This window comes from Pundamilia nyererei, unplaced genomic scaffold (genome assembly GCF_000239375.1).
Source record: "Pundamilia nyererei isolate P.nyererei 1_Seehausen unplaced genomic scaffold, PunNye1.0 scaffold00068, whole genome shotgun sequence".
Classification (NCBI taxonomy): Eukaryota; Metazoa; Chordata; class Actinopteri; order Cichliformes; family Cichlidae; genus Pundamilia; species Pundamilia nyererei.
This window is the reverse complement of record NW_005187469.1, coordinates 1,825,772-1,845,506: the sequence shown is the minus strand read 5'-3', so window position 1 is coordinate 1,845,506 and position 19,735 is coordinate 1,825,772. Positions and strand designations below refer to the sequence as shown.

Below are 19,735 nucleotides of genomic sequence, written 5' to 3'. Positions count from 1 at the left end.
TATCTTATCTTATCTTATCTTATCTTATCTTATCTTATCTTATCTTATCTTATCTTATCTTATCTTATCTTATCTTATCTTATCTTATCTTATACACTATGGCCTCTTGAGTCACTTTCTTCCATCTAATCAATGCTGAACACAAAGATAGAAATATTCTCTTTGGTTCTTTCTTCATTACTTTTTTATTATATATAATCTGTTTTATTTATATTACATGAAGGTCAGATGTGTGTGATTGTATTCCGTATACTTTCTAAATTGAGAGTGCTTAAAATAATCAGCTTGCTCTTGCTCTACCTCACAGACTCCAGCCCTGCGCTCACTTGGCAACATTGTGACTGGGACAGATGAGCAGACCCAGTGTGTGCTGAATGCAGGTTCTCTGGCATTGTTTCCCAGCCTTCTGCGCCACCCAAAGCCAAACATCCAGAAAGAAGCTGCGTGGACAGTGTCCAACATCACCGCCGGCAAAGACAACCAGATTCAGGAAGTTATAAATGCAGGCCTGATCCCCATCCTGGTGGAGATCCTCCAGCAGGTCAGAGTGCTACCAGAAATTAGAGCAGACTTGTTACATGTGTCCTTATTATTAAATACATTTATACTAAACTTGTCAGTGTTTAAAACAAAGGAGGAAATAAATAAAATAGAGCTTTATTTATAGATCTGCTATAAACACCGACTTCTCTGTAGCTAATTAGAACCTGATCAGTATAGTCATTGAATCTTCCCCCAACTTTTCTGTAACCTTCAGCAATTTATTTATTTGATCATTTTTGTTTATAATTTTTCTGATATAAAAACTGAATTGATGGATTTCCTGTCTAGGGAGACTACAAGACGCAGAGAGAGGCAGTGTGGGCTGTTACCAATTATACCAGCGGTGGAACAGTGGACCAGGTGGCCTACCTGGTTCATTGCAATGTGCTAGAGCCTCTGCTCAATCTGCTGATAACCAAGGACAGCAAGATTGTTCTAGTCATCCTGGATGCAATATACAATATTTTACAGGTATAATAAAACTTGGTAGTTCTAAACTGAAACCAATCAAAATGTTGGAGTTAATGGTGTGTGGAATAGATTTCAACTTGGCTGAAAACGCAGACATATTCTGAGTCTCTCTTTAGACTCTAGCCAATCAACTCAGTGTTTTATGAAAACAACCAGTTAGACATTAAAGGTAATGTTTAAAGAGAAAATTATGCAGTTTTTTTTGGTTAAAATATAACAGCCCTTTTCCTCTATTACCAGCTCGGCTCCACTCAGTTTTTTAGGGCTTTCCATTTGGTTGTATTACCTGGTACCAGGTACTTTTTTTAGTTCCAAGTGATCTGACGCGATCTGAAATGTGACATCACCGTACTGCGTGCCCCCCGTTGGCTGATCAGTGCTGTCACTCGATGAGTCATGAGAGTGACTTCTTTACAAAAATCAAAACCACCCTTTTCGAAACCCAAAAACGAGGGAAATGGCTACACAAAAACAACACAGTGATCCTCAAGTCTGACAAAACCCATACACCGAGCAGCAGTTATACACACATTGTAGTGTTGTGTTTGTGCAAACAAATGACATGATGGGACTATAGGCTGCATTGCTATAATGACTCCAGGCACATTAGGTGGTACTCAGTTGTAATGGAAAACGACTGAAACTGAGTCGAGCCAAGTAGGTGTGTAGACAAAAAGTCAGATTCATAGTTTCATTGGTGTGTTAAATTAACATTAAAAACTAAGTCAAAATATAATAATAGAAATGATCTTCATAGCATTGAAAGTTTTTTCTATTTTAATCTGAGCCTCTAATATGGCTCATTGCTATATCTCATTCAAAACAAGAAATGAGGGAACCTGAAAAAATCTTTTATCCTTATCTTGGAGTTGTAATTGTCATTTAGTTTTTAGGTTTGCAACATGAACTGTTAGACTTAATTTCAAGTATTATTTTTTTTTAAAGGGAAAACTTTAATGCCAGAACTCTAGCAATATTACAAAGTCAACGTTTCAAGAAGTGAAGTGAAATGGACCTAATGTATGGAATCAGGTTCTGTGAGGAATGTGAATCACATGAATTTAGTTGATTTATACACTCCCCTGACAGGAGACATTTGTTTTTGTAGGTTAACAGTGTAGTAGTTTTGGGTAATTGGGATACTTGAGTTTCTGAGATTAGAAAACATTAAAATGATGTACCGAATTTGCTCATGTTATTGTCTCAGTGGTACATTGTTGGTGGTCACTAATAAAATCTGATAACTGTTAGGTTAATCATTTCTGTGTGGAAACCTTTGATCTAACGTGCGTTTCCCTTTCTGCACAGATGGCAAAAAAAACCGTAGAACTTCAGAAACTGTGCCTAATGATTGAGGAGCTGGGTGGTTTGGACAAGATTGAAGCACTGCAGTCCCACGACAATGAAGCAGTCTACAAGTCCTCGCTTAATATTATAGACACATTCTTCTCTGACGAGGTAGGTGTTCCTCCTAACAAGGTTCCCGTCAGATACTCATATAGCAGGTGAAAGTGGAGCAGTCAGATCGGTTTGAAGAGTGGTTGATGGCAACAGTGTTCAGCACTGACAATGAAAGCATTCAGAAGAAGCTGTATGCAGCTTGGAATTAATGATGCTGACAGACCACAGTGGGTTCGTTTAGAACGGGGGCATCTCTAAAAACTTGCTTAATTTTAAATAAATCATCAGTCTAAATTGTTTTTAAAGACATAAAACAGGCTTTTAGAAATAATTTGTAAAATTCCAAAGAGATGTTCGCCTTTGCCACTCAGCACCCTCCTTAAAATCCCTTCATGCGCCTTCTGTGAACAGTTTATTTTTTGTATTATCTAGATTTACTTTGAATTAAATTCTTGCCTGAACCAAAAAAAAAATGCGTAGAGTCATCAGTCAAATCTAATCAAAAACACTTAGAGGTTCACTGATCTTGGCTCTAGTGCAGCCTGTCCGAACGCAGTCTGCCTTTTAATATTAACCACTTTACAGAGACCCTTTCATAGCTAAAAGAATACACTCTTCTTGGTCGAGTCTACCGGAGTAGACATTTACGTTCACATCCAGGAGCAGATGGAATATAGGGACATGTTTTGGAGAGAGGCCAGGCCACATTGCCATAACTTGATTACGATTGCACCATCTAATTGTGATATGGAAAAAGAGAGAGGAAACTAAAACCAGCTTCTTCAGGGAAGAAGCAGCTGCTTTGTCATCAACAGCAACATGGGCAGAGAGTGCTCTGCTCTGTGTTGTCCAGTCATGCACAGGGTTAATTTCTGAATGGTGTTGTGTCTGAATCACAAATGTCAACAATTTAACTGACTGATGAAACCAACAATCTTATTTGTCTCATGTCTGAAAATCTTCAGTGTGTGTACGTGAGACATCCCAGAAACATTACCATAACTTGGTTAGTCGTCTAATGCTTCTCTCAAACTTGCCTTTTAGAATGACGTTGAAGAGTCGGTTATTCCTGAGGCTGGAGGAGACTGCTATGCCTTCCACATCCCCGAAGACCAAAGCACTTTTAAATTTTAACATGTCCACTTATCTTTTTGTAACATAAACAAATAGTAATTGTTGCATTGTGGTTCTTGTTGTTGGGGGGAGGGAATTTTTATAGTCTTTTGAACTTTGTACTTAACAGCATAGAAAAATAAATATACATGTTGTTGTTTTGTTTTTGTTTTTTTAAAAAACATTTGTAAATAAACATTTATTAATTCATATGGAGTTTTATTGATTGATGTTTCATCTGTTTCCCTGTGTGTGTATAACAAACAATGAGCTTATGCTTTTTTTATAAAACAGAAAATTAATTAGAAAATTAATAATGATTCATCATTAATGATAATGGTTATTTTATATTAACTTATTTTTTATTAAATAAGCTTGCGCAAACTAGTGGATTAATTTCAGATGCACAGTTTTGTTGCGCTAAACAGGCAGTATGTCTTCACCACCACTAGGTGACACTGTATTTCTACTTTTGTTAGGTTTAAAAACAAGGTGTGTCAGTGTAGTAACTATAGTCTGGATGGAATTTCAGTTTTGCAGTATATTGTATTTTATATTGGGGTGATGACTTGGAAGGTTCTATGCATCTATACAGCAGGTAACTTTGGGGTGGGGTGGCACCACTTGTTTTGAGCTAACTGGTTTCATTATTTGAGAGTTTAGAGCATATTTTTCGCCTTAGGTTTACACTATATCTTTGTTACTTCAGACGACCCTTAAGCAAAGTTTTTGGAATTATAGTATTATAGTGGAATTATATATATTTTTATATTAGTTTTGTGTTTAAGTGTATCAAAATTAGAAGGCGTCTAATTATTTCTTGATTCAGTAAATCTTTTGGTTTTATATGCTGGCGTATTAGTTTTATGCATTTTTAAAAAGCATTTTTATATGAGCTTTGCTATAAAATTATACCCCTCCTTCAATATTATTCATCATAGTTTTGTTTGTTTTTTATTTCCAAATATATAAATATGCTTCCTTTTACTACAACAGTTAACCATGATAGTTTTCTAATATCAAAACATTTCTTTAAAACTCTCACTTGTCTCACTATCATAAGAAGCTTGCTGTCATCGGTGAATAAGGTGAACAATTAAGAAACAGAGCTGAGTTTATAACCAACATGACCAGTTCAGGGCCCAGCACTGAACCCAGTGAAGTGATCCTGTTAGATTCGATTTTTTTCTTTTTTTAATAGCAAAATCTGGTCTATAATATTCATAACAAGGAAGTAGTTGGTACTGGAAAACTATATGTATATGTTTTGATTGTGAGTTTATTTTGAACGCTCGCACCGGATGTCCTCTCGTGTTTTCCTCCCCTGTCCCTGCCTGCCTGCAGTAGAACTGTCTTCACCATCATCACGAACAACTCGAGTCCAGGCAGCCCTGGCAGAGCAGACGCCTGTCCGGATGGAGGACGAGCCTCTCTGTTGACTTGTATCAGTACTCGTGGCACACGGCATGATCTGCATTTGGAAATGTAGTTATTTGCAATTGTTTTGCGGAAAAGGAGTTCGCGCGGAGAGTGTTATTCCAGGGATGTGATTATGTTACCTGTTTGTTGCGTGCACAGTCAGCGTGATTTGCTATGGTGATACTACAAGCTAACCCCAAGCTAGCAGAGGGATTTGTTTGGGAGATGTCTTTTTGAAAAAGAAGAAGGAAAAAAAACCTAGACGGTGACAATTTTGTGAATATTCGTCAAGCTGGAACACGAAGGGGAATGTCTAACCAAGGAGTTAGGAGAAATGGCCCAGTAAAGCTGCGGTTGACTGGTAAGAAAATTTAAACCCCCCTCCTGCGCCGCTCGGAAACGTTAGCGAGCTAGCCTCCTAGCCCAGCATGCTAACTAGCGTCTCCTGATTGTACAGCATAACTCTGTCCTGTGTTGTAATCTATAAAAGCGCTAAACCATATCTTACCTTATTATTATTATTATTATTATTATTATTATTATTATTATTATTATTATTAATAATATTGTTCTGACTTGACTGAATTCCTTTATTTTTAATTGAAATCCGGGGTAGCATACTGAGGAATATTGGAAGCTAGTGAATGAGCTTTTATCGTTAGCACACATTAGCGTTGACAACAGTGTTTATTGGGTGGTTATTATTCCCCCCCGAAGGTTAGCTATGTTTAAATACTTAAGCTTGATATCGACACGTTTCCTCAAAGCCCTTCAGCATTGTGATAAGTGGTTATTTTAAATACTTTTATTAGCAGTAGAAGCCTTACATTACAGCCTTACCTTTTTAAAAATCATATATTATCTTAATTTTCCAAAGATAGCTGCTGTGTTTCTTCACGGCAAGTGCAAAATAAGCCAACAGTATATTACAAATTAACGTCCCTAATGGCAATGATGAATTTCGAGGAAAAGCGTGAAGCAGCAGAAGAGGTGAAGGTGGTGTAATACACCGCTTTATTTTTAGTTTACACTGGTATTTATTTTTGTTTACCCTGAAGAGCGAGTGGTTTAACAGGGAGATGACCTCTGTAGGATATATTTCGTCATGGGTATACCGTATATACAGGAACTCATCGTCTTTCATCGCAGTTATCTGGTGAAAGCTATGTCAGTTCGTTCAGTTTGCTTAGCTTGGCAGAACAAAAGATAAAGTAGTTTCTCCCTTGGAGCTTATTTCACAGTGGGCTACGTGGGCTGTAGTGCTCTATGCCATTTCTGATGAATTTATAATGAAAGGTGAACATAATTAAGTTACTTGATACATTTGAAGAAATGTGGTTGGCATATTTTTTTTTTGTTGTTGTTGTTAAAGCCAAAGTTATCAACAAAAGTATAGTCTTGAGTCTTGTGTTACTGCAAACGGGCAGAATTAAAGCAAGCTGTATGAATTAATTAGAAGAAGATGAGAATGAGTTACATTTTCCTTTGTTCTGCTCTTCTAATGATGTAAGAATATCTCTATTTATTGAAAAATCTTAAAAATCACCAGGTGTTTTGATGTGCTGATGATGACTGAGTGAAACACTTGTTCAATAATTTCGGTGTTTATAAGTTAGCTGCCTTTGTTTCCAAAGCTTGGAAAAGCTGTCAGGTAGCATTATTTCTTCAGTATGTCATAGCTGGCTCTGGTTTCTTATTGGTGTATTGTAAATCTCTGAGAGCTGGGGCCTATTACTTTATGCGTGACACAATTCTTAGGTTGATCAAAATCAGTCAAATGATTTGTTGATTTTTATCTGGCATGACTGCTGAAGGCAAGAAGGGAACTCAAACTATTTGACCGTGATGAGATGTTTTTACATTTATTTAGTGTCACTGTTCAGCACTGTAGCATGTCTATGCATTTCACTCATTAAGTGCAGTTTGCTACGGGGAACAACAAGCTCATTCATACAGAACAGGGTATAGTTGTACCGAAAAGACAAATCGGTACTCAAAGAATTACCCAGCTGTTCTTCCTGCTTGCCTCTTCTCTGTGGTGGTTAGTGAGAGGAACTTTTTTTTTTCCTCCTCAGACTTGCCTCCCAAGGTATTTTGGACTTGCGAGTTTTTGTTGTAACACTTAGAATGTATGAAGCAGAGGGAGTTGCATTATCTCAGTATTGGAGGAACAAAAAGGATTCTGAGGGGATTGAGGGATAAATAAGGTACATATTTACCTATTGGTGGGGAAGGCTTGAATAAATGTTCACTGGACTTGAGCTTGTTAATTTCAGAATTTACACATGCTCTTAAATTAAAGTATTGCAAGAGAATATACATTCTAAGTTTAGCCCTTACAAACTTAACACCACAAGTAGGTAATCACATTTTTTTTTACCATGTTATCCAAATGTCTGTCTTTTAAGCCTTCTAAAAAGACTAATAGTTTATGACCAAGATTGAATTTGTCAAGAATTTTCATGCACTAAGACTCAAAGCTTTCTTTTCATGTAAAGATTCTCTCCCTCTTCAAAATCTGTTTACTCAAGTGATGAAGATAAAATTAACGAGCTGCAGAGGAGTAAGAAGTTAAAATCTAAAAACATATTTCTTCCCCAAGATATTAATGCTTCTCTGCAAACTTTCCGTCATTTAGTTAAAGAGGAGGTGCAAGTGCTATCCTAATTTATTCCACAGGCTCTTAAAAAATCTTGCAAATGATGAAACAGTAGTTATCCAGTATGCTAGTGAAGGTGGTGCGGTAGGCAGAACAAAGAATCATACTGCAGTTCAAGTAATGAGTCAGTTGCATAATACAGACTTCTACAGTTCATAAAGTTATGATCTTACATTGAAAGTTTAGAAGTAAATAAAGAACACTCTAGCTGTAAATGGCACTTTAATATCACAAGGTCAATTTGGATATTTGTTAGAAGAACATCCTAGATTTCCCATTCTCTTATACATTGCCCAAGATTTATATAAGTTGTGTGGGGGCCTGTTCCATGATCTCCTGTTGTCAGTAGGCTCTCCTTTTTTGTGTAAATTAATATCTGTGAGAGAGATCAAAGATACTAATCTTATGTCCAACGGAAGTCATGAGTTTATATGCAAATATTCCCCATAAACAGGAATTGGAAGGCCCTACATTATAATTTGAATGCAAGGGAAGAGGGAACTTTAGCAACAGCATTGCTGATAAAGTTAGTAGAAATAGTTCTCACTAAGAATCTTTTCAGATTTGAGTTTTTGTTTTTTTCCCCCTATAGAAGCAAAGGGTCTCAGTGGGTAGCCCTGTCAATCCTAGTTATGTGAATTTATTTATAGGGAAACTTGAACTTGATCATGTTGATCATGATCATACCTCTCCTTTATTAACTTTTGGTTCAGATATATTTATAACTTATATTTATATTTATTGGCACTGTTGAGGATCTAAATAGATTTAACTCAAGGTTACCTAGTTTTACATTTATTACAGAGGCCAATTGTGAGGTTTCATTTTAAATGTGAGAATGAATAAATCAGAACTAATACAAACTATTATTTATTCAAAGTGGGCTGATAGGATTTTTTTTTTTTTCATTATTCAAGATATCATCCATTCTCTTTGAAGAAGAGATTACCGTATAGTCAGCTGTTGTGGACAGAAAGGATGTGCAGTTTTGAGGAGGAGTTTGAGAAACAAGCTAATGCTTTGTATTCTTGTTTCTGAGAAAGAAAGAAAAAAAACCTCTTCAAAAATTTTTAATTGTTTCTCTCTCTAGGGTTAGAAAAATAGATAACTTTAACTTTAACCTTTTCACTCTTATAAATGTGGGGAGAAAATATTGGCATATTTTGTATGATCACCCTGCTGGTTGGAAAGTGTTAATCATCTACCCACAAAGTGTTCTACTAAATTGAGAGATAATCTTGTAACGACAGACTTATCTGTTGAACCTACACATTTTTTTTTAAATTCTCTTCCCTCTGGAAATTTTCCTTGTTGAACTGTAATGCCATTATTGAAGGAGATGATTTATCACACTGACATATAGGTAAAAAAAAAAAATTTCAAGTGAGTGGTAGAATCGCTTGTAGGACCAAACCTGTAGTAAAAGTATGGATTTTGTTATGTGGGGAAGACGAAGAGCAAATTTACAGTTACAATTTCTGAGCACAAGATTAATATCAGAAATAATGATTGAGTATTCAAAACATTTTCAATAAGCTGGACACAGCATCGGTGGTTCATGGGTATTGAAGCAGTTGTGCCATTAAATAGTGGTAATAGATAATAGGATATATCATCTGCAAGCAGTGGTTTGGTGAATGAGCTTCCTGCTTGTTGTCTCCCCCCCCCCCCACATATGTGGATGGTTTTACATGGACTTGCGTGAATTCCAGGAATGTGAAACCTTGGAGAGACTTTGTCCTGATAACAAACACATTCTGTGATCATTACAAGGAAGTATGTGCTGGGGGGAGGGGGGGTTGAGGTTCACATATAGAATGACCAGAATTTCTGTTCTTACAGTGATGACCAGTGACGTAAAAGGCTTGAGCATGCAGCTCTCACCGTACACAAGTGTTTAGTTGAGACCACCCTTGGTTTAAGTGATCGAGACTGCAGGAATTTAGAATTAACGTTGCAAACTAGTCCACCATTATTCTGTCTGTTCTATAGTCTCTCTATTTTTCAATGTTTTTTTTTTTTTTGCTGTTATTAGGTTATTAAGTTAAGTATTTATTTTATTTTTTTACAACAGACAAGGAATAACATAACTTAAACATAAAGCTACCAGGTCAGTGCTTACCATACCAAAATAATAGTGTAAAAATTTCAAAGAGGAAATTCTTTTACATACATCCTCAGAGGGAACAAAAAAAAGAGCGACAAAAAAAACAACAACAGCCACAACAAATAAGGGAAAGGAAGTCGGTCACCAGTGTTTCTCGGAATAGCAGTTCATGGCATCTGCAGTCCCAGAATTTCTTGAAGTTTTCTGTATTGTTATTTAGCTTGGCCAGCATGTTTTCAAATGATACTGTTTCCAGCATGAATTCCAACCAGTTTTTAATATCCAGAGCAGAAGTGGTTTTCTATAATCTGAGGATTACTCTGACAGCCTTGACCAATCCCACCTGCGTCACTGTACTTTGGTGCTTTGAAATATTAGGTATTATTGTCTGATCCTGCAATAGTCTTGGTGACATGGGTATCACCGTGCCCAGCCACTTTCCTATGTGCTGTAATACTATTTTCCAAAATGGGAAAATGTGTTAACAGTCCCAGGTCATATGTATAAAGGTTCCTGGTTCTGCTTGACATTTCCAACATAAATTATTGGAAAGTAGACCCATTCCATGAAGCCTAGATGGAGTAAAATAAAATCTGTGTACCATCTTACAATTAATACATTTTCCTCTAGACTCTTTAATGTGTTTGCCATTATTTAACACAATTGCAACCATTCATCATCATTAATACTACAGCCAAGGTCCTTCTGTCAGATAATCCTTACACCTTTACAGATATCCTTTTGTATGTCAATAAATAATTTGTAAAATGTGGGTGCTTTGTGTTCTATACTTGTACAAACATAAAAACCAACAACGTAAAACTATAGGGATGCAACAGGGAACATGTTGCCGCTTTATAGTCCTTTATTAACTACTACTTATCTATTATTTAAAGTTGGTCCGTGATGCTCATTAAAAATTGTGCTTAGGCAAAACAACCACCTGAGTCCCAAAGCATAGAACCAGCATGAATTTTACCTTGTGTTTGAGGAATATACACTTCCTATGATAATACATCTTCTCTAATTGGCTTCTTCCAGAAAAGTTTCAGTCTCTGCGCTATCTCAGATTTTATTTCTATTTCCTTTCCAAGTGAAGATGAGTGTTGCCGGGAACACCAGAAGGTGTTTCTTTACAATGTTGAAAGCTCTCCGCTTTTCCACAAGCTCCTTCATCAGATCCACAAAGAAGAATAGTTTGCAGCCTTCCCATTCTAACTCAGTTTCTCTTTGGCCATCTGTAGTACCTTATCAAGCCGATGAGCACAGAAACTGCATCGGGATGGTTTGGGGTGGTTTGTTCATATCTAGTTTAGGTGCCACCAGGCGATCCTCTCCACATACTGAGCCATGTTCACCCTTTCTTATTTGCCTTCTTTCAGCCCCACCATTCTCACATTATTCCCCCTGCTCCGGTTCTCCAAATCCTCCATATGTGCCCAGAGCGTCACCAATTTCTTCTCACACATCTTTGCCCAGTCTTATTTAAATATTTTTCGCTGAGTCTTTAAGCTCTTTGCAATGTCGCATTCGTCTTTCGTATTTCTTCCATAAAGTCAGAATTGTTTTTTTCCCCCTCATCAGTTCAGCTTGAGTCCTCCAGAGGGCTCGGAGTCACTGAAATATTTTCAAACGTCGGGCTGGTCCTTGTTCTTAGCTCGCGTCTCATTCTCGCATCTTTGAAAAAGTTAGCCCTACTGTTACTCAACATTTCTCTGGGAGACTGCAAATATCTGGCCACTTATGAAGGTCTTAAGTTTTAACACATCAAAAGTACTTATACCTCTCAACCTGTCAGGGTATATATTTCCAGTTTATGTGAAAAAAGGTTTGGTACTTCTGGGAGCTCTTCTAGTGTGCTGCCATCTTCCTTGGCTTCCTAGTTTTTCAGTGTTAGCAAAAATGGGAAATTGGCTGAGCAAGGTTGTATCTAAAGAAGTTAAGTAAATAATTATAAAGTTATTTGATTTATTGGTTTCATCCTCAGTTTCCAAATCTATTTATGAGCTAGTACCCAATGATTTGCAGCATTAAAATTTGAATTAAAAAAATTAAACCTACCTTTGGCACAGCTGGGCTTTTAAAAAATTGCATAGTTGTGGATTTTCACAAAAATCTTTCTTATGGCTTCTTAATACCTTTATTAAATGCTGTAAATGGTAATGCTTCAAAGCTTTTTTTGTTCTCTTAATGTGGTTTGCTTCTTAAAGTACCGTGCCAGGACTAATCATTTTGGTAACTTGCTAAATAATAATGACAGGGAACAGCCAGAGGCTCACAGGTCTTTTATTTGTAACTCTATACAGATGTTTAAAAAAAAAAGAAAAAAAGATTGTAGGTGATGATATTGCTGCAAAGCTCAACTGCAGCCATGTCTTATTCTGTCCGTGTTTCTCACAGTAATGTAAAGTTGAACTGATTTTGTTTTTAAATTCTCCTCCACCAAAGTAAGTGTGTTTCTGGTCATGAGTCACAGAGATGGCTGAATTTGAAGTGTGCTCTGTTCGTTATCCACACTCATTAGGATCCCCTCTTGCAGCAGCACTGATTTAGAAATTACAAAGGGTGAACTCCCACACGCTGCAGGATTTTGAATTGTGACAGGATTCATCCCCAGTTATGTCATCCCACACTGCATTTAAATGGCACCATGAAATTTCTCACATTTTCAGAGCTGCTTCTTACATTTGTCTGTGACAGTTACTCTTTGATGCTTCAGTTAATTAGAAAATCAGCCTACTTTTAGTTTACTGGTAGGCAGTATGTTGTAGTGTTCCCACAGAGCATGGAAAAGAAAGTAATCTTGGATTTTGAGTACTGGTATTCCAAACACTGCAGGGTTGCAGGCACTTGTGCTGACCTTCACTTACCTTGGTCTCCTGCGAAGAATGAGTTGGTGGGTGATTTGAACTTGATAAGAACAGAACTTGGTTTTCCTTCATCCAGTGGAACATGGAGTTCCTCATAGGTGACTGACACGAGATGTACAAGGGGATGAATCCTTCTCTCAAATATGGCCTCTTGGCTGCCTTAAACCAGGAGGAAGGGAGTCTGTCTATGTGATCCATTTCCTCCATCAGCCTCCAACTGGCATGCAGCAAGCAGGGAAGGACTGGAAGAATCATCTCAGGATTTTTCCCATTCAGTATGAGCGTGTGATACTAGGCTGTATATTTTTCATCTACAGTCATGCCTTGTGTTTGTGTCCCTCTCTTTCTGACATTTTGGGAAAGCAATGCTGATGCTTTCTTGTTTGTTCGTGTGTGTGTGTGCTGAGGTTGGGGTGGGGAGGTGGGTAGCTAGGAAGCTGGCGATTAAGATAAAGATCCAGCCTCATTTCCAGACTCTGCTTTACCACAGGGCAGACTGTATTTCAGGGAAATTATCGGGGACCACTGTCTCAGTATTCATCATCAGCACTCAGGAAACACATCTGTGTGTCAGCTTGTTTGTGTGTTAAACACATTTTTTCTTTTTTTGGTTCTATACTTGCATGCACTTCTGTGCACAGTTGAGCTTCCACAGGATGTACTGTTAGCACGCAGTGCTGAACTAAATTAGGTGTGCTGGCTTCCTGAAATTTAGGGAATGAATGTCACAAAGAGAGTGGACGTTAGTGATAGTGAAAAACTGACCGGCATTGTCAAATGTTAAGTTATATTTTAATTTTGGATTTGCTCATGTTAGTGTGTTGGACTAAGATTATGATTAAAGCTGTATTAATCTTTTTAATGGCAAATTTTAACTTTAACTACTTTTCTTAAGTAATGATTTTTTTTGTTAGCTTAATCAAAGGGTTTTTCCTGCATAGAAAATGTTTTTGCACTCACAAAAGAAGTTTATTGTTGCTTAAGTATAGTAGACATTTTTATTAAGTATTAGTAATTGGCAGTAAAAGCCGTATATTTCTATCAAACAAAGTAATAGACTGCTTTAATTCAGATCAGTGTCATGTATGTCTATATTCACACACCAGAGACCCATTTTGAGACAGGAAAAACCCTAAATAAAATTTTCATTTTGGCTTGATCTTTTCTTTTATATTGAATGTAGCTGGTTGTCAAATTTAGTCAAAACATTGCTAGAGCCTAGTACCAGCGGGCTTGGGAGATGTATGTACCTGGTGGTGTAATTTATTTTTGGGACTGTAAATTGTGTAATTTTTCAGTGCCTCTTTTTTTCTCCCCTTTAAACAATACAGTTTTGACAGTTGAAATGTGGAATAGAGTAAGTGATTATGATTCATCAGCACACAATCCATGTGAGTCATATAGTGACGTGTTCGGTATGTTCCTTTCTGCTTTATGTAAGCCTGGCACCAGCAGACTGTGCAGTCTGACCCAGATATGAAATAATTAATAGGCACTGCCTAAAATTTCCTTCCTCTAGAATACTGGGCTGTTCTTAAAATTATAACACATGTTTTCACAAATTTATGCAATCGTCCACTCAACAAGAAGAAATAATAGGCTGAAAATATTTGCTTAACATTTGTGCTAATAACCTTTATGATTAAGGCATGTGGTGTGCTATCTACATAGGTTGCTCACATACCTTAACAATCCAGGCATTCAGATAAGTAAGCTTTAGCTGCTATGAATGCAGCACCACATCTCCACCCTACTGCTTTGAAAAAGCAGTTTTATATCTGGAGCTCTGCATGCAACTTGTTTTACCAGTCTACTGCCTTTTTGAATGATCAGTGTTTGAGTTTTCTTAGCAAACATTAACAAAAGAATGATGCTCATTTCAATTCTGGTGGCTGTGGTGTGGTTCAGGAGGTAGAGCAGGTTGCCTACTAATCGAAAGGTTGGTGGTTCAATCCCATACCAAGGGTTTACCCAAGGGATCCTTGGGCAAGAGACCGAACCCTAGGTTGCTCTCTTTTGTTCATCAGATTGTGAATACTAAATAGAATACATTAGGCATAGAAAAAAAAAATGCTTGCATGAATGTTGAATGAATGAATGGGTGAATCAAGTGATTTTAGTGCTCAAGCAGAGTAGAAAAGCACTATATAAGAACCGGCCCATTTACCATTTGTTCTGGCTTAAACATTTGCACTCAATCTGTTAAGAAAAGGCACAGGAGTCATTGTCTGTTCCTACATCATCTTATGCCACTTCTTTTATCTCCTATAACATCTCTTGTTCTTTGTCCTCTCCAACAACCCCTTCTCTTGCTAAATACTGTCTGATTTAATTTTCTGTAAATATTTTTTTCCGTTCATCATCAAGCCATGTTTTCTGTGAAGCACTGAGTTTTAATTCCCAGAATTGGGGATATTTCTAAAGATCTGAATCTCAGTAAGGCGTTTCTTAGCATGGTGGTCTTGAATGACTTCCAAAGATTAAAATGTTAAGAACCACCACTAGAAATATTTAAAGGCTGATATAAGAAAGTTTAGTAATGTGTGTGTCCTCACATAAAATGCTGTGTTCAGCGTCTTTGACAATAGTTGTACTCTTACGCTAATGAGATAAAGCAGCTGGACAGGATTTTTCTAGCCCATTTTGGTTGTTTGTCTTAACTGGATTGTCAAGGCTAAAGAAACAAATACAAACAACTGCTTAAAAGCTAGTTTTCATAACACTGGTGACAGGAAAGAGGAAAAAAGTTTATTCTGTGTAATCCTTATTTTTGCCTTCAGTGATTCATAAATTTGCCTAGAACTTACTGTTGATGCATAGGAAGGGTGCTTTCACAGCACATGTGTTAAAGAATAGCACCTTGATGCAGATGTGTTTGATCAAGAACATCAAACAACCACAAAAATGCAAGTCATGCTTCTGTAGAATTTCAGCATAAATTTGAAATTGTATTTCATTTGATGACCATTCTTAATCTCAAATTAAGAAACGGGCACCAATGCACCAATTCTTCAGCAAAATGTTTTGGTGAAGTTTTTAAATCTGTGTATTTGCCCAAAAAATACAAATACATGCCGGGGGGGGATTCAAAAAGGTCTATGGCCACCCACATCTGTGCAGTTCCTCTTTCTAAGATTGTAGACAAGAAAAAAAAATTGCACAATTAAATGCGTTGTATTTATTTATTTTTTGTTAGAAGAAATTGCCCAGACTTTTCAAAGAAGTACAAGTCTTCTTGTCCATGCCAATCTACTGTGCATTTATGCAGCATAGATTCCAAGTGAACTAGAAAGTAGATTAAGAAGACTATGTGTCCATGTTGTCTGCAGCTGTCCGTGTGCATGTCCAATATGAAGCAAATGTGTGACTGTGTGTCTGCATGTCTGCTTGATCTTGCCTGTAGCGCCTCGGTCACTTTGCTGTGGTTAGATTTTGTAGTGCAGCACCGAGATCTGTACCCAAACTTCCTCCAGCTCTGTTTAGTCTGCATTACTAGTATATACTTCAATTGACCACACACTACACAGGTTCTATACACCCGTTTACATGGCCCTCATCATCATATGGAAATGTTTATATCTACTCCAAGATCCAGCTGCTCCAGCTGTATTTATCATTTCTGTTATCAGAAGATGTCATTTTTCAGATCGGAATTATTTGTGATAATACAAACATCAAATATTAATGTACTGGTTTCCCTTTCAATATAAACCAATTATTCAGCTCAAAGCTAAAATGAGCAAAAACTTTTGCTGGAAATTACAAAACATGTTGTTTTATTTCAAAGGGGTTTTTTTTCCACCAGAGATTTACTTTTAAGCTCCAGAAGGTGAGGATTGTAAAATTCCTAAATCCTCATTTAGTCTGCATTTGTGAGATAATTTGTTTTGTTTTTTTCATGGCAAAGAATGGTATCTGCAGTCTGATTTTTTTTTCTTTCTTTTTTTGTTTTGTTTTTCCTCTCTGTTGAATGATATCAGATAAGGCTATCTTGAGCTGAAAGACTAACATTTTTTCAGCTCTGCTGTTTTACTACTGAATGTTATATGACATGTGGAACTCTAGTGACATGGTTTTTATTCAAGTGTACCTGTTATGCTCATAACTCCATATCATTATTCTTTGACTCTTTTTGAGTAGTTTTAAGATTCACAGCATAAAGTAATGCATAATTAGCTTGTACTGGGGATTTTTGGAGCTTTGAAGTTAATCATCTGTCATTTCAGCTCCTATATCTTTAAGGTCAGGCGTACTGTAAAACTCCTTTCCTCTAATTGTCTTTCCTCGCAAACACCAGGATGGTGATTCTTAGTTAGGCACTTCATGTATGTCTAGGAGTAGAAAGAGCAGTTGGAAACTGAGCATTTAGAGCAGTCTGATGGCTGAGATTTTGTCTGATAGTTACATTTTTATTATTAGTGATTGTATAGTCATTATTGACATCATTATTTCAAGCTTTGCTCATATTTCTTATAAGCATCTGCCATTGTAACTGTATATGACAAAGTGGAATAATAATGAGTGGATGAACTTGGACCTATTTTATTTTTCCATTACTTTGCATACAATGAGCCAGAGTCAGTGCAGTATTAATCTTACCCATGGACTAACTGCCCTCTGGTGCAGCTGTCCTATCACTAAAATGATAACACAGTGTTATCGTCTTGGTTAGTTTTGAATTTCATGATGTAGCGTGGACAGCACTTTGTCAGTAGGCTGGTGGTTGGAGTGTAAGTGAGTAGGACTGTTCGATATAACAATATATATCGAATGACGATATAAAAACATCGTTTCATTTTACGCTATCGATTGTTTCGTGGTGTCGCAAAATAAACTGTTTACAGCAATATTTTTTTGTTATCATGCATCGGTTAAAACATTCAACTCCAGGTACACGACGCCCAGCTGGAAACACTTCACGCAAGTCGAGCTGCCCGAGATTCACAGAATTTTCAGAAAATGTAAAAATTTTGTGATTTATATCCTATCAGGACGATAGATGTCTTATATCGGGATATGAGATTTTGGTCATATCGCACAGCCCTATAAGTGAGGATAAATGAAAAGCCGCACTTTTACTTTTTCCTGGTCAGCTTAAAAAAATGTAACACTTGGTTGTTTTGAATTTCAGCATTACAGACACTGACTCTTGGGGATGTAATTACATAATGTGAGTGAGAAGGAAAAAAGTTGCTTTGCACTGAGGTGATCACAGTTTTTGTTGGTGCTCGGATTTCATGTTTTGGGATAACTAACCCTCAGGTTTCTGCTATGTAAAATTATATCCTCTTTCATTGATAAGGTTGTTTTTAGTTGACTTGTGGATTTTCCTTTTAGATTTAGGACATAAATCTAATAGGAACACCAAAGAAGACGTAAAGGAGCATTGCTCTGGAGAGATGTCAGCTCTCTTTAACTTAAGATTAATGATACTTGATATCAGATCAGGCTACAGTGATTTGTTTTGAGTTATTACTGTTAAAAATGACAAATTAAACCTGGCTTTAACATTTTCTGGTGGTCTGTTTGTATCTTAACACAGCACTGTGTTTTAGGAAGCATTTGGCATATATAAGGAGTCTAAGTAATGAAATCCCACAGGTTGCTGCCATTCCCATAACTCAGCGTTACTGTTCCCCACTCATGACCTGCATTTTATCACGTATGCTTGTTGACACATTTATTACACTTTATTAGTGACACCTATACTACGTTACACTATAGTCTGTGAATTTGCCTCTCTTAATAGCTTTGTAAAACTTGTTCCGTTGTTTCAGTCAGTCTAGTTTAATCTGCTTTTCAAATTACTTTAGTACTTCAGTATAGAGCGAGCAGGAAAATGGAAAGACTGAACACCTCAGTATTGCATAACAACCTCTGACGGGAGAAGAGGTGGGCTTCAATATGCAAAACACATTAAACTTTCCAAGTGCTTCAAGAGGATTTTCCTGCTGAATGTGGAGGAGAAATATCACCTTTTACTTTTCATATGGCTGCAGAATAGCATTTCTGACAGCCCTTACTAAATTCTTAGGAAAAAATCCTAAATGCTTAAAGGTATTACTCCATGCATATTTTATTAAAATATGTGTAGACTAATACAAAATTAACCATTCTCCAGTATGATGTACAATGTGTATGACAATGTATATGTAGTCCCAAGCCAACATCAGTGTACAAAGTGTTTGTGTGTTGGGTGGGACGATTATAGCTTTTCAAAAGTTACATTTGAGCATGTCTAAAGGCAGGTATTTCGTTTACAAATGATTTTTCAGCAGCGATTGCATTGCAATTAAAATACTCCTGGTTTTGTCTTCCTGTCACTGCCTAAACTATATAAATCCTCTAGGGTTGCAACTGGCAGATACCTTTTATTGTTTGTTAATTTTTCAATGATTATTTCTTTGGCTCTAACATCAAAAACTTGCGGTTTCCTTTTTCCCTTTCGACCCAACAGTCTAAACCCAAATATTTTCAGTTTACTTTTATGTTAAAGTCAGTTCAAATGGGAATGTAAAACCAAACATACTGCGTTTCTGCTTAAAAGATACAGCTTGCAGCTTTGAACTCCCCATTGCAACACTCATTGCAAGTTTCTATACTGAATTTTTTTTTTTTTTTAATTTCTTTTTGTCTTATTACTTTGTTTTTGAACAGGATGCCCCTCATCTCTCTGTCATTTCTCTCTCTTCCTTCCTCTCCTTCACTCACCCCCGGATCTAGTCCAGACAGCTGTCAGACGGCTCTGCCGGTGTGGCTCCAGTTTGGTGTACTTTTTTTTTTTTTTTTTTTTTTTTTTTTTTTTAGGACTTTTTCGGCGAGGTCTATCGCGATAGCTTAATTTCTCTATCGAGTAAAAGTTATTTGGTTTGGCCTTGGCATGTTGTTTTTAGCTATGGTTACAATTATTTTTATTTGTCATTGTTTTTTTTGTACTTTTTTTTTTTTTTTTTTCTTTATCTGTTTTATGCATGTGTTGTGCACGCATGCACCTACACACACAAAAACGCACGTGTAAACGCACACTTCCTGTGCCAGTTCCTCAACACAGCACAGTACTTAATGCTTGTCAAAGTGTGTTTGGGGACTCTGAGGGGGTGTTGGGGGGACTCTGAGGGGATTCCAGGGACCCCTAGAATGTAATGTTCTCTA

At 36.9% G+C, this 19,735-nt stretch overlaps 2 protein-coding genes across 4 annotated transcripts in view; both read left to right on the top strand.

The window, feature by feature from the left end:
- Positions 1-3,692, top strand: part of LOC102204014 (importin subunit alpha-1) — an 8,520-nt gene extending 4,828 nt beyond the window's left edge. For both annotated transcript variants that reach the window (XM_005736275.2, XM_005736276.1), the window contains exons 8-11: positions 308-541; positions 832-1,014; positions 2,323-2,472; positions 3,460-3,692. In XM_005736275.2, the coding sequence (XP_005736332.1) occupies positions 308-541; positions 832-1,014; positions 2,323-2,472; positions 3,460-3,549 (657 nt within the window). In that variant the 3' untranslated portion in view covers positions 3,550-3,692. The remainder of the gene's footprint in view (positions 1-307; positions 542-831; positions 1,015-2,322; positions 2,473-3,459) is intronic.
- Positions 3,693-4,841: 1,149 nt separating this feature from the next.
- Positions 4,842-19,735, top strand: part of LOC102203726 (E3 ubiquitin-protein ligase SMURF2) — a 61,719-nt gene continuing 46,825 nt past the window's right edge. For both annotated transcript variants that reach the window (XM_005736274.1, XM_013911647.1), the window contains exon 1: positions 4,842-5,308. In XM_005736274.1, coding sequence (XP_005736331.1) covers positions 5,257-5,308 — 52 coding nt within the window. In that variant the 5' untranslated portion in view covers positions 4,842-5,256. The remainder of the gene's footprint in view (positions 5,309-19,735) is intronic.